This window comes from Vipera ursinii (assembly GCF_947247035.1).
Source record: "Vipera ursinii genome assembly, chromosome: 1".
Taxonomy (NCBI): domain Eukaryota; kingdom Metazoa; phylum Chordata; class Lepidosauria; order Squamata; family Viperidae; genus Vipera; species Vipera ursinii.
In genome coordinates this window covers 247,226,566-247,242,668 of record NC_139512.1, presented here as the reverse complement: position 1 = coordinate 247,242,668, position 16,103 = coordinate 247,226,566, and the positions used below count along the sequence as shown (strand labels likewise).

The window sequence follows — 16,103 nt, the reverse complement described above, 5'->3', positions numbered from 1 at the left end:
AGTAAATTCTTCCAAATTCTTTATATATAGCATTGTAAAAGCATCATCTGCTATTAGGGGAACTGAAATAACATAGACACAGATAGATACCCACAGAGATAAACACACAAACACACATTACTTTTTACTCACAATGTGGGACCCAAGTTAGCACAGAGGTTCTTCTGAACTACAGGCATTCATTTACAATCTAATGGCATTATCAATGGAAAGGTACTTGTTTCCCACTACTTCTACATAGGCTGTGCCCCAAATCAACCCTGGTATATCTGGTCCATTGTGTGGAGCAGGTCAATAGCTGAGAAAGCTCCAGGTGACAATTATGTACCTGGCAAATGGAAAATAGTGGGGGTAGAGCATACATTATCTTCAAAAGTGGATGTGATGCACTTATAAATCATTTATTTACTATTGGCCGATTTTTATACCACCACATTCCACAAGGACTCGTGCTGATGCTCAAGAAAAGCTGAAACCATAACAACCAAAGCAGGGGAAACTCAACAATACCAAAACAATAAATTCATTAAAGCCAATGGATCATTTAACTCTTGAAGCTTACATTAAGATGTTAGGCTCTTCTGAATAGCTCCAATTTAATGGCTTTCCTGAAGGTCAGGAATGATGGTGCTATTCTGATTGCCACATAATGGTCTGTGTTGTGGCATTTAGAAGAATTTGCACATATCTGGACTGCGAATTAATTGTAACCATAAAACATAGGGCCATACTGGTTTCTTCTTTATCTATACAATTGTTCATTCTCTCTCATATATAAGTGTACATACTCCCCCCCCACACACAAATATACTCACCTGCACAAGCACACACTTATTTTAATGAAAAAGAAAACAATGGTTCCTGAGATCTTTAATTTTAGCAGAAAGACGGCTAAATTAATTTACCGAACAAACAAAAACATAGCAATGACGACGACTGTTTAGAAATATTAATTATTCAGCTACCTTTCACCCACGGTTGTTTCTACTTATTCTAGTGCCTTCAAATCACAGTGATCTTATCAGTATGCATGAAATTACTGCATGAATGTATTCACTATTATTCCTACATTTGTTTTTTAATCCCTTGCCTTATCTGTTAAGATCATACCCAACAGCAAGTGCTGAAGACACCTCCTCGCCCTCACTTCTTGCTGCAGAAACATCTGCATTAAAGACATCTCTGTTTAAATCAGTGCAGCTCATCTGATCCAGTATATTTAGCATTTATGTTAAATTTGGTCTCTTTAAGAGCCCGTAAATGCTTAAGGTGGGACTGAATGAGTACGAAGTACTCTAACCTAAAGCTGCTAAAGTGGCATTAGCAGCATGAAATTCAAACGCCGTGGATAGGCAACTTCAATAAGATGCTTGATGATAAAGATGAAAATATCCCATCCCCCATGACACTTACGTTGCTGGCAACTCAGAGTTTAGTGTTTTAAAAATGTGTTCCTTTTGTTTCCTGCTTTAAAAATACTCTGAGTGAGTCTTATTTCTACAACTAATTAAAATGCGTCCCCTGCTCTCTGTGAGCCCCTGTAACATTTAGGAAAAAGCAATCAAGATCATTTGGAATTATACCATTATACCATTATACCAGCCCAACCCACCAATAGCCCTGAGCTGCTAATACCAGGTCTTTGTTTCTTTTTCTGGCCAAGAGTTTATGAAATGCACCCTCCCTTCTCTCCCCCGTTCTTTTCCTTTTGGGGCCTTGGATCACATGACTTCCCTTTTTTTCCTCCAAAGTCATGGTGAGGGGTTGAATCAGAGGCTGATTCAGGGATCAGAAATCCTATTTTGACATTCCAAACAAATCTGGCTAAAAATGGCTGGTAATTGAATTCATAACACAGGATGCGAGACACTCGCCTACCTTAATGGAATTCCAAAAATCTCTTCCTTTTATTTTTCTTCACTAAATTTCTGGGCCACCCCTACCAGGTAACTCCTTCCTTTTGGAGATTGGTTTAGGAGTTAGAACATTAACTTTGCAAAGACTAGACTTGTCCTGTTGTTGCCACATTCAGGGACAAAAATCAGCAAGATTGTTCATTATGAAAATTATTTTTTTTTCAAAATTTCATTAATTAATTTTAATTTCCTTTAATTTGATTAACTTTACTGCATTTAAAAAAAACAATTTTCATTAATGGTTTTTTTTTAAATTTTGTAAATTGTTAATTTTGGTTTAGTGGTTAAGGCCCCAGGATAAAAGTAGGAGACTGTGAGTTCTAGTCCTGCCTTAGACATGAAAGCAGATAGATGACTTTGGGCCAATCTCTCCCTCCCTCTCCCCCCCTCTCTCTCTCTCCAACATGAGGTGGTTGTTGTAGGGAAAATAGGATGAGGAAGGAGTATTAGGTATGTTCACTGCACACACACAAATACACACACATACACACACACAGAGAGAGAGAAAGAGACATTTTCCCCCATGCTGTCACTCTGCTTATCAACTAATTCCTACAATACTGTCAAACTACTTAGTAAAGCTGTATTACTATAATATTCCTCATTTTTCCTATTACCTATCCTTCTCTTCTTATGACTATAACTTTGTTGCTTGTAGCTTACAATTTATATGCATTGGTCTTTTATGCCAACCCTCCCAATATTTGAAATGTACCAAAAAAAGAATGCAGGACTTTGTGGGCATAAAAACTAACTACAAGAGTTATAATGCAGCAAAACAGAGCTTCCCAAACTGAAAGGTGCATTTACCTTAGGAAATAGGACAGAGTCCAGGGCACATATAAAGAATCTTTCAGTTGCATTGTTACAATAAATTCACCTTTCCCAAAGTTTCACTGTATTTCTTTTAATTGTTCATTTGTGTCCATTTTGTTGTTTGGGTTTTTAGAGGAGTTGTGTACATTTAAAATTTACTAAAGGGAGGTGTGATGGCAAAAACGTAGGAACCCCTGCAATAGAGGAAGATGAAATTTACAGCTGATCTGCAACATTATCAGTCTGCATTGTTACTTGATATTAGAATTAGGTAGATTTGTTAGATAGATAGATAGATAGATAGATAGATAGATAGATAGATAGATAGATAGATAGATAGATAGATAGACAGACAGACAGACAGACAGACAGACAGACAGACAGACAGCAGACAGACAGGGAAGAGGACTTTAATCTCATTATTCTTCCCTTGGATTGTATTATAATTTGTAAAGTTTTGCCCCCTCTATTTTCCTTATGGTCATGATTATCCAATGTTGCATTGATGATATGTTTACATGCATATGTGTGTATATTTAAGATTACATCTATACATATGGATATATAAACTGTGTGTGTGTGTGTGTGTACACACACACATACATATACATATACACACAGACACACAGACACACAGACACACACATATACACACAGACATACTATATATATATATATATATATATATATATATATATATATATATATATATATATATATATATATATATATATGTAGATCTAGAGTCTCGGGTCTGTTCCCGCGTTCCTTTCATCTTCAGAAAGTTGTGGCGACGTTTCGACGAAATCCCATCCGTCATCATCAGGCCGGAGTGTTCCTCCTGCTGCTTCCAGGAGCAATGCGTGGTCTGGCTGTTCCTCTCCTTCCTCTCCTTATATATATATATATACATACACATACATATACATACATACATATATATATATTACATACATACATACATACATACATACATACATACATACATACATATATATATTAGAACTCTCAATGGAGTGCCTTGAATACAATAGAATTGAGAGTACAGCTTTTGGCTTAGGGTGGCTTTGAGGCACATACACATCAGTGATTACATTCAGAATTAATTTAAGCCAAGCAACGGTACTATTCACAGATGCTCTGGCAGAAAAAATAGTCTCTTTGCCCCATGCATCAGAGGTCACTGCATATACCAAAGCAACCCTGAAGACAATGCCTAATTCACTGTCTCAATTAATACACTTTCTCCTATGGTTTCCTTTGCATGAACAATTTTGCCTGGGTTCTGATTTATTCTTTTTATTTGCAGACCAACTTCTCTGCAACTTTTATCAGTACTGGACTGCCTGTTTTCTGAAAAAAAGGAGCAATTTTAACTTCAGTCAGACCTCACTGATTAATAGAACACACGATCTTCTAGAGAAAGCTCAAAAGTTTCTGGTTGTTTTTGTGTGTGTGTGTGTGAATGTGTGTATGTATGTCTCTTCCCCTTCATTAAAGACATTCCCGCATTCTGCTGTTTTATTATATTCTATCCCTGTCATCATATTACCAAGTGGCAGTGGGACCACATTGTGTGTCTTGACTTTGTTTATTATGCACTGCGCATATGCCTTGTTTTCCACTTCTTATACAGGCAAGCATATTGCTGAAGAGCCACTGTGTGTCAGTGCAAGGACAGAGTTTATCTGATAAACAAGTCATTTTTGGGGGGGAGGGGGAATGCCAAAGCTCCTACTGTGGAACATTAAATGTGGCCCCTCTTAAGATACACAGGATGAGGGTTCTGGTTGACTGAACACAGGCTGATAAGCTCCACACAGCTCTGAATGCTGTTTGCCCACATCACTAATGTTAAACAAAAGAACTGCACACTGCAGAGAAAGGATGCAGGTCAGACAACTAAATTGCTTCAACCCTTAGGCTGCCTTCTGAAAAGAAAAAGCATGAAAGGAAAACAATGGGGCTTTTATCCTGAATTGTTCTCTCCCTGTTTATTATCCTACTTAAGAAAATGATGGCAACCATCCCACTGGCCAATATATTCCCCAACTTAAGGCAAGAGAGATTGCACCTTTGCGACCAAATGTGCAATTACCCAAATGATTTTATTTCTGTTTTGCCTGACTTCCAAATTATGAATACAATAATAACAATAAAACAACAATAAAACAACAACAATAACAAAAATAATATGTGGGACTTTTGAATACAGACAGATTGCCATTTGGAATACAAAACACCAGTTATCACAGTTGTAGAGAACCGAAGTGTACAGCTGATTGATATTGCTGTGCCAAGAGATGCCAGAGTCAAAGAAAAAGAACTGGGAAAAATTATGAAATATTGCGACCTGGCCATCGAAACTGTGCGATTATGGATGAAACGTGTAACAGTGATACCCATTGTCATCAGGGCACTGGGAACTATGTCCAAAAACTTTGCAAAATACATCAAGAAACTGTAGCTTCCTGCAATAACTCCAGCAATGTTATAAAAAAAACTGCACTACTCGGAACATCTTACATTTTAAGGAGGTACCTGGTTGATACCTAGGATGCTGGCAGCAACCCGTGTCAACCATCAGTGCCAGTCAGTTTGAATGTACAGTTGACTGAGGTTCATGTCTAATGAATATAATAATAATAATAATAATAATAATAATAATAATAATAATAATAATAATAATAATAATAATAATAATAATAATAATAATGAGGAGGAGGAGGAGGAGGAGGAGGAGGAGGAGGAGGAGGAGGAGGAGGAGAGGACAGGAACAAGTCTATTTCTCCAAGAGTGTTTTGCATAAAATCACCAAGCTCATTTTCCTAGGAGAGCTAGTTGGTAATAGCAATCTGCCATAGGAGCAATCCATTTAGCTCCATTAAAGGTTTGCTAGATTTCTAAAGTTGGAACTCTGTTTGAACGCATTACTCCAGTGGCTTAATAATACATCCATACCAGTGAATATCATTTGGACAATAGCTGAACTTGTCTGGAATGAAACTGATGCAATTTCATTGTGTATCTTCTATTACTAATGTAATAAAATATTGAACATAGGTTGCCTGGAAAAATGAATTTTAGACTACCTAAGCATTGCCCAAGACTGTGGCTTGCTCATTTCTTTATATCAATAAGTATTTTTAAAGGTTTTCAAATAAACTGAGTAAAGGCATTAATTTAGAAACATGCATCCCTCACAATCATGCCTCGGATCCCTGCCCACACTGAGAGAGGATAAAGAAGCGGGTGGGATCAATGATGACAAATCCTGGACTGGATTAGCTGCTATACTAATATGATCAGAATAAAAGTCGAGAAGAATTGGGTAGAAGACTTTGAAGAGGGTGGTTTGTTTTGGTTTACTGAGCTCCTTCAAAATTCCTAGTACGATAATACAAATATTTCACTTTGTCCTTTCTATTTCTGCCCACTGTGTTCATTAATATGGAACTGGACCAGCTATGGGAGCTCTATTTATTATTGTCACGTTTTGAGTTTTCTTTGACTAAGAACTCATAGGAATTGTTTCTGAAGGGATAAGATATATCTTTGTAAAGAAAACAGTTACCAATTCCAGCCATTATTTCCCAGGTTTTGGCAGATTCTGTGGATTATTGGGGATTGGAGGAAAACCTGTATGGAATAGGTTAGCCTCCGATGGAGTTACTGTGCTGTATAGTTTTAAAATACATTATATTAAATACATACTTGATATATAGTAGCGGCCAAAATTGTGGAAACCTCTTGGGAAAGTGTACAGTAGAAATGCCACCTTTGGTTAAGTTTGCACCAATTTCTTTTCTAATTTCTTTATAACTGTAGCCTTTTTCACTCTTTGCACCATTACTTTAATTTTATTATGTTTTACAAGCTCACTAAATGAAAGGGGAAAAAATACCATCCAACTTGATAGCAATCACATAACACACTGACAAATGTCCTCCTCTCAGCTTCAATACATGACATCAGTAACTGAATCCTACCGTGATCTGATTGGCTCATTGCCAAAACAAGATGACACCCGATTGTGCTCTCTAAACACTCATGCTCATTGGCTACAATCAGATGAAGGAAAGCTACCTGATATCAACCTAAGCAAGTCGTGCTTCCTTTTTCTAGTTATTTGGCTATAACATTTCATAGAATACAGTACAGATAATTGAACAAATTATGTTGCATTACATTCTTGATTAAATTATTCTTCCATTGATATATAATTTTATGGTACTACTCCAAAAAACAAAAGTGGTGTTATTAGCTATCAAACCCCAAAAATACACTTTTCCCAAAAGGTTTCCACAATTTTGGCCACTAGATCTCACATAATAGTTTGGAGCACTGGTTCTCAATTTGTGGTCCACAGACCCCTGGGGGACTGCAACATTGTCACAGGGGGGCCATGAAGGCTTGAAAAAATGTTATGATGTTATGATCTTGAGTTAAGCCTTGGTGGTCTGTAGTCATGGTCCATAGCCACAAAAGGTATATAAAAGGAGGCCCGTGAAGAAAAGATTGATGAATACTGGTCTGGAGTATTTCCCTCCAAAGATATCATCTGTAGCCACAAAATCATTACTTTTCGCAAGTATTTTGGCTGTTGGATGCCAATGTCTTATGCAAGAGCACCAAAATTTCATGCAAGACATTTTGATGATTGAGATTTAAATGCATGAAATCCCAGTGTTTATGAGCTCTCATTTCAGATACATTTAATAGGTTTAACACTGAACAAATACATTCTCACATGGTTTTTTTCCCCAGTCAATTTTCATAAAATTGGATGAAAGAGAATTTGCTTCAGAAATGCTCTCAAAGAAGATAATCTAGAGAAAATTATATGGGTCCTGTGCTATGATATTGCATCTATGCAATTTTAGGTATCCAAAGGGAGTGAATGCCCTAACCTTCATTGTACCATAACTTCTCCAATGATGTACAGCTTCTCTGGCTTCCCATACTTCAATTAAATCCCAAGCCAAAAAGTAATAACACATTTGCTCCCATTGGGCTTTTCATAAGTAGCCCTATTGTTATTGCTAAATCTGCCTTTGAGAAAATGATAAAGAATTGCAGAGACCTGCCAGGAAAAATTCAGTGGAAATTACCCTATCAATTTTTCTGTCCATAAAAAGAGGAGGAAAAGTTTGAAAAGACACTTGCATCAAGCTCTAAAAACACTGGCGCTCAAAGCTACTGTGAACTAGTCCTCAATACGGTCTTTGATACTATTTCTTATTATTGGTGATGATATAATTAGTTTTTGAACAAGTATGCAATATAGCTCATTATTCCAGAACAAACATTCTGGGTTTTTGTTTTGTTAAAGCAAAACATGCCAGCTTCAAAGATGTTTTCCACTCTGAATTTCATCCTGCTGCTTTGAGACAGGAAGTGTTCCCATGTCAGCCATACTGGGTTTATAAACTAAGCTCTTTCTTGTGACAATTTGAGAGGCCTTAACTTTCCTGGTGTTTTAATTCTTCTAGCTCACACATGATTTCCCAGTGCAGAGGGAAACTGTGAAATAACTGCCTCGGGTAGAGGCTGTGTGATCAATTTAGTTCACAGCATCTGCAGGACCAAAGTAAGAAAGGATAATATTATGTACTGGACTCTTGTGAAACACCACGTGGGTTGCTGGAGCAGCTAACGGCTCTCCAGCAACCTACTTTAAGTCTCCTGTGCTGCAATTGGCTATCTCCAGGTGGCAATGGTTGATTCAAATCCTATTGGCTGCCACCTAGGGGCTAAACTATATATTGCAGCTAGTTGCAGACATTTCCCCAGTACAGTTCCAGCATGAAATAAACAATGAGTTATCCTGTACTCAGCTTTGCATCTTCATTCCTGCACCAAAGAACCTGCTATTTAACAGTGGCGACGAGGATGGGATCCTGCTTCACCGATTAAAGAGCTGAAGTCTTCGAGGGAAAGGCAGCACACGCCGGAGGGAAGAGGCATTTCCTCCCCCCCTCTCTCAAGGTCAGCTATTAACTATGATAGCGACCTTGTGCTCAGGGAACTCACTCCCTGAGTCTGAAGCAGGATCTGGAAGAATGCAGGAACCAGATAGAAAGAATACCAAAGGTTGGCAAATTACGAGAATTCGATGTAAAACACCCGGAGGAATGGCCGTCATATCTATCGCAAGTAGAAAACTACTTCAGAGCCAATCAGATCACGGAAGAAGGACTGAAAGCCGCAACGCTACTCTGCGTGTGTAGCCCTGCTACCTTTGATTTAGCCGAGAACCTTTTCGCGCCAACACCAATTGAAGCGGTCTCTTACACAGATCTCAAGAAGAGGCTAACTGGGCACTTCCAGCTCAAGATGACTGAGATGGCTTGGCAGTTCAAGTCTGACCAAAGAGTGCAGCTTCCCGGGGAGTCAGCATCGGAGTTCATAGCGAGCCTAAGGCAGGCTACACACCTATGCAAGTTTTCAAATTTAGAGGAATGACTACAAGACCAGCTCATCTGCGGCCTATGGGACAGAACGCTTCAGCAGAGACTATTTGCTAGGCCAAATTTAACCTTTTCCGAAGCACAAGATGAGGTGATGGCCGACGAAGCTGCCGGGAGTGCCGTTCAAACTGTACAGCCCACCAAATCGACAAAGTTAGAAGAAACGGTCTACTGTGAGGATGCCAAATGCACCAAAGAACTCTCTGAGGAAGAAGAACCTGAAATCAACCAACTCCAAAAGCAATCCAACATGCCACACTGCAACGGCCAACCGAGACAGGACAATTACAAGGCAGTTCTCTTACCAAGATGTAAGGGGTGCGGCAGCAACCATTTTCACACCAACTGCAGATTTCGTTCAGCCATGTGTAGAGCTTGCAGAAGAACAGGCCACATCGTGGTGGTTTGCAGAGCCTGACAAAGAGACCAGCCACCCAAACAACTGTCAGAAGAACCAACTAGGGGAGGTACTGGGGCCCAGGGTCCAGTTAACGTGGGATTCTTCAGAAGCCAGAGAAGTGTATGCCGCACCGGGGCTCGGCGCCCCCTCAAACCCAAACTTAAGCTCATGGTAGAGCTACAAGGAGTTCCATGTAAGATGAAATTGGACTCTGGCTCTGCAGTCTGAATCATTTCTCAAGACACATTTAACTTCATGTGTAGATGCAATAACAATTGGGCCAAACTAAGACCCTCAGATATAATCCTAACGGATTTTCGCTTTCCGGCTGCCATCTTGGTCTCCTCCGCATGCGGCTCCCGGGGTCGGCGCTTCCCTCCTGCGGCTTTTCCTGCTCGCCTGTCGGGATCCGGCCGTTTCGTCCCACAAAGATGAAAGAAACGATCATGAATCAAGAAAAATTAGCTAAACTCCAGGCCCAAGTGCGCATCGGTGGGAAGGGTACTGCTCGTAGAAAGAAGAAGGTAGTTCACAGAACAGCTACAGCAGATGACAAGAAACTTCAGTTTTCCTTAAAGAAATTGGGTGTAAATAACATATCTGGGATTGAAGAGGTCAACATGTTCACCAACCAAGGCACTGTAATTCACTTCAAAAACCCTAAAGTTCAAGCTTCACTAGCTGCTAACACTTTTACAATCACAGGCCATGCTGAGACAAAGCAGCTGACTGAAATGTTGCCTAGTATCCTAAATCAGCTTGGCGCTGATAGTCTGACAAGTTTGAAGAGACTGGCAGAAGCTCTACCAAAACAATCTGTGGATGGAAAAGCACCTCTTGCTACTGGAGAAGATGATGATGATGAAGTTCCAGATCTCGTGGAGAACTTTGATGAGGCTTCCAAAAATGAAGCAAATTGAATTGTCATGTTCAGTAAAACTTGAAAATTATGTGGAGCTGCTATTTTATACTGTGACTTTTATTTGTAATATTTTGTACTGATCTTAGTCTTAAGATCTGTAATATTTGGAAACTTGGTTCAATGCAGCTCTCTTCAGTTATTGTTAATGCACAGTGCAAATGGGCTGGAAGTACACAAAATGGGAAAGTACTAAGTCCAAAAGCTAATAAAGACTAAACCTAACGGATTTTCAAAATGTGCACGTTAAAGTTAAGGGAGAAGCCACCTTGTTGGTTAAGTTTAAAGGGTTTTTGGTGCACCTGGATGTAATATTAGTAGGGGGCCAGAGAACAAGTCTCATTGGACTCAATTGGTTTGATGCCTTAGGTATTCAGATTACTGGCATAAACTGGACACAAACTGCAGACCTCGTGTCAGTGTGCAAGGAATACACAGATGTTTTTGATTCAACCCTTGGAATATACATAGGCCCACCTATCTCATTTAAGCTTGATCCCAATGTAGTTCCAATCAGGGTTAAGCCTCATAGGGTCCCCTTTGCCTTAAAACATAAAATTGATTCCAAAATTGATAAGCTGGTAGAACAGGGTGTGTTACAGCCTGTTGATGGTGGGGAGTGGGAAACTCCTATAGTCACCCCACTTAAAGCAAACGGGGAAGTTTGCATTTGCACTGACTATAAATGCACACTAAATAAAGCCCTCAAGCAACACGCTTACCCAGTCCCAGTGGTCAACCATATTTTAGCCTCTTTGCAAGGGGGCACTATTTTTGCTAAACTTGATTTAGCACAGGCCTATCAGCAATTGATGGTTGATGAGGCCACAGCCATGGCTCAAACAATTGTGACTCAGAGGGGGGCTTTCAAAGTTAAACACTTAGAGTTTGGAGTCAGTGTTGCACCGGGTGTTTTCAGGGAATCATGGAGTGTACACTCAAGAGTATTCAGGGCATCTGCCCTTATTTTGATGATGTTCTTATTGCAGGGGAATCCCCAGAAGTGTTGACCAGTAGGCTCAAGGCTGTTTTGCAGAGGCTTCGTGAAGCAGGCCTCAAATTAAAAAAGAACAAGTGTAGTATTGGGGTTTCTTCAATAGAATTCCTGGGTTTCCAAATTGATGCTAACGGCATTCAACCTGCTGATTCTAAAGTGAAGGCCATTAAAATAGCTCCTAGGCCCAAATCAAAACAGACCTACAAGCATTCTTGGGTCTCCTAAACTTCTATCACAGATTTCTACCTCATAAGGCTGCAATAACAGAGCCCCTCCATAGACTGCTGGATAAGAAAGCTCCATGGAAATGGACTAACTTACATGAAAAAAGTTTCCTGGAATTAAAAGCACTATTGTCAGAAAAGTCCACTGTAACTCACTACAAAGAGTCTAAACCTGTATGTCTTGCATGTGATGCATCTCCCTATGGGGTGGGAGCAGTTTTAAGTCACATAGAAAAAAATGGGAAACAGGTTCCAATAGCATTTTACTCAAGGACATTGTCTTCTACTGAGCGCAACTATGCTCAGATTCACAAAGAGGCCCTAGCCATCATTGCTGACTATTTATATGGCAGGGATTTCATGGTCTACACTGACCACAAACCTCTGCTGGGACTTTTCACAATGGACAAACAAACCCCCCACATACTATCTCCAAGAATGTTGAGATGGTCTATCTTCATATCTGCATACAATTTTAAATTAATTCACAAACCAGGAAAGGAAATGGGCCATGCTGATGGCCTCAGCAGACCACCACTGCCACTAATGGATCCAGATCTGGCTCCTGCTGCTAGAATATTGTCAATACAGGACATACCTGAGTTTCCCCTCCATGCAGGGAACATTGCTTCTGAAACTGCCACAGATAAAATACTTAGTAGAGTGTTGTCTTGGGTATACATGGGCTGGTTGGAAAAAAGTCCAGGCTCAGAATTTCAAAGCTATTTTGTCAGGAGGCATGAGCTATCTACACATAAAGGGTGCATATTATGGGGGAACAGAGTCATAATTCCCATTTCCCTAAGAGACAGGGTTTTACAATCATTACATGAAGGCCATTCAGGCATTGTCAGAATGAAAGCTTTAGCTAGAAGCTACCTCTGGTGGCCTGGCCTTAATAAGGACATTGAGGCTTAAGTCCATGGTTGTCATACATGCCAGAAATCTAGGCCTGAAATGCCACAGGCTCCAGTTCACAGGTGGGAGGAAACGCATTCTCCATGGTCTGGGGTTCACATAGATTATGCTGGGCCTTTTCAGGGGCAGCTCTTCCTGATAGTAGTGGATAGCCACTCAAAATGGCTGGAAGTAATTCCAGTTCCTAACATGACTACTGCTAGGACCATCCAGGTGCTGAGAAAACTCTTTGCCATGCATGGGTTGCCAGATGCCTTAGTTTCAGGCAATGGGGCCCAATTCACTGCTGCTGAATTTCAGGACTTTCTTAGAGCTAATCTCATCAGACATGCAACATCTGTGCCTTTTCATCCATCTTCTAATGGTCAAGCTGAACGCATGGTGAGGACAACAAAGGAAGCACTCAAGCGCATTGTTACAGGTGACTGGCATCACAGGTTGGCAGATTTTTTACTCTGCCTCATTCTACGCCCTGCACTGCTACAGGCAAAAGTCCTGCAGAACTACATTGGGGGGAGGCATTTGATTACTAAACTGGACAGGTTGCATCCAGATAGAGTGGCAGCTAAAGCCTCTCGACCAAAACCCCTGAGGGGGCTGCACATAGGCGATTGGGTTTGGGCCAGGAAGTCTGGTCATGGGAATCTGTGGGCTCATGGTCAAATCACCAAGGCATCAGGACCCCTATCTTATGAAGTGGGGGTGGAGGGAGGGCGAGTTGTCAGACGACACATTGATCAGCTCAGGAAACGGTTTCCAGAACGGCCACCAAGCAAGGACTGCATCATAAGTCCCTCCCAAGATCCTCAAACTTGCGGCCAAGCCAGCCCTCACATGGACTACCAGGACTTTTCCTTCTTAACTGAGGTGGAACCAGAGGGAGAACTGGGGAGCTCTGGAGTGCAAAATGGACCCCCTAAAGGAGCAAGCCAACAGAACTTCAGCAACCGCTTTGCCTACTCTGCCGATCAGTCTGACTCTGGGGTGGGCCAGCCTAGTGAGGCCAGCCAGAGTGCATCAAATCCCCTTGACTCAGGAGCACAAAGGGACACAAGTCTACCCAGCCCACTGGGTAAGCTGGTAGACCACAAAGTGATGGGAACTCCGAGACATTCCTCTAGAGCACACAAGCCTATTTCATATCTTGCAGATTACGTTGTAAAATAAAGAGCTATATATTGTTGTAAAACCTGTTGCCACTAGACTACAGAAACTAGTGCTATTTTGTAACTGTCTATTACTGCAAATTGAAGCCTGATCATTGAGACGTTGTTTAATCTCATTGTAACCTACATTGTTTTTTATTTTTATTATTATCACTTTACTTTTGTGTGTTTGAATAATGAGTCTTGACAATTGTTGAGACTAATTGGTGTTGTCATAGTCTGATCTAAGAGGGGAGGGGTGTTATGTACTGGGCTCTTGTGAAACACCATGTTGATTGCTGGAGCAGCTAACGGCTCTCCAGCAACCTGGACTTTAAGTCTCCTGTGCTGCAATTTGCTATCTCCAGGTGGCAATGGTTGATTCAAATCCTATTGGCTGCCGCCTAGGGGCTAGACTATATATTGCAGCTAGTTGCAGACATTTCCCCATTTCAGTTCCAGCACGAAATAAACAATGAGTTATCCTGTACTCAGCTTCGCGTCTTCATTCCTGCACCAAAGAACCCACTATTTAACAGGCAACACTACACTTTAGCCCTGTTAAGGCTCACTAAACTAGCCAAGATGAATACTTTTGGTTACAATTGTTTACCACACTTAATGGTGCTCATGAAATGCAGCTGAAACCCAGCCTATAGTAACACATTTGCTAACATCACTGGACATGAAATTTAAATCGGCATGAACCTGCACTTTCCCATGCCCCCCATGAATTGCATTTATCACATAGTGCAGCCATCAACTTCAAATTAATTCAACACTATCATATCAAGATATTTCTGCTTCCATTAATTACAGATATGGTGAACGGGTTTATTTTGCAAAGGTTTAAGCTTCAATATAGTCTACACATATTTGGTAGGTTATGATCTTTAGATTCTCAATCAGTCTTTTAAAATTTTGTTTACATATTTAAATTTAAAGAAATCTTGTATTTTTCTCCATAAATGTACTTTATATATTCTTATGTTTGTTCCAGGCAATATTTCCCTCCACTTGAAGCCCTCTGTGAAAATATGATGGGGCAAGAAACCTGGTGTTTTATTTTCAGTTTAGGATTTTTTTTCTTCCCAACAAAAATCTCTGAATAATAGCAGCTATTTCAAGTTTTTTTTCCTTCTTTTCAATAGTTTAATCCATACCAATTAATATAAGGATAAATATTAGAAAATTGCAGGTTTCTACTGGCTTAAGCATATAGTAATAAGGTAGCTAGATCTTCTGGACATAATTTTATATCCATCAAATGAGGCTTTGAAACCTCAGCTATACACAACATATGAGGTGAACTAAAACAGGGCTTTTCAACCAGTGGTAGGGGTACCACCTGTGGTACATTGGCACCTAGCAGGTGGTACACGACCATCCCAGAAAAGTGGTAGTGGGGGAGGGGAATGAGCTGAACCGGTGGCAGCACCGCACAAGCCTGAGTAACAGACAGCTGCAGCTGCAGGGTTGTCAGGGCTCAGTGGAAGCGCCAGCATCAGCACCAGGCTCCAGCTGGAGCTCGGCACTGATCCTGGCACTTCTGCTGAGCCCAGAAGAAGCGCCAATCAGCTGGAATGTTGCAGCATCTCCAGGGTCTTGTGATTTACATTCAGATGCTTGGAAACTGATTCATATTTATGATGGTCACAGTGTCCCAGGGTCATGTGAAGTGGCCAAAACCTGCTGCAACCACCCAGCGGGGGGGGACAATAAAAACCAGACACCCACCCCCTTCCCTACCCCTACTGCCAATCCTCAACAGAAATGCTCACAACAATGAAAACCTCGGACAGGAGGAAGAGTGCCGCCGGGCAGGCAGGCAGGTGTCTTGCTCGACTGTGGCTTGGGGGACACTTTTTTCAGTGCCATTGTAACTTCGAACAGTCACTAAGCTAACTGTTGTAAGTCGAGGACTACCTGTACTTCATCACTTTTTTCCTTTTTTGGGGATCAAGTTTTTGACACCTTGCTAGGCAACTGGTGGTACTTGGATGTTGCCATATCCTAAAAGTGAAATGGGTGAAAAGGTTGAAAAGCCCTGAACTGAAGAAGACAGATTTTCAGTGACTGCATTAACAAATAGGCAGAAAATAATATTTAGCAGCTTTTTTTTTTTTTTTATTGAAAAGTTTTACAATACAATTTTCCATTAAAAACCCCCATCCCCCTCCACCCTCCCCTCCCTACCTCCCCCCTACCTCTTCCCTCCCCCCTTCCCTCCCCCCTTCCCCCCTCCCTCTTCCCTCCCCTCCCTCCCCCCCACCCCCCTCCCCCCCGGACTTCCCAGAG

General features: G+C 40.8%; 2 protein-coding genes across 2 annotated transcripts in view; one reads left to right on the top strand and one right to left on the bottom strand.

Annotated features, from left to right (window-relative positions):
* LOC310632678 (uncharacterized protein) overlaps positions 1-16,103 on the bottom strand; it is a 685,758-nt gene that overhangs the window by 615,210 nt on the left and 54,445 nt on the right. The gene's annotated exons all lie outside the window — the stretch shown is intronic.
* On the top strand, positions 9,929-10,738 carry LOC310644154 (transcription factor BTF3-like). Its single transcript, XM_083368931.1, has one exon. The coding sequence runs from the start codon at positions 9,953-9,955 to the stop codon at positions 10,520-10,522; it is 570 nt and encodes a 189-aa protein (XP_083225057.1). The 5' UTR covers positions 9,929-9,952; the 3' UTR covers positions 10,523-10,738.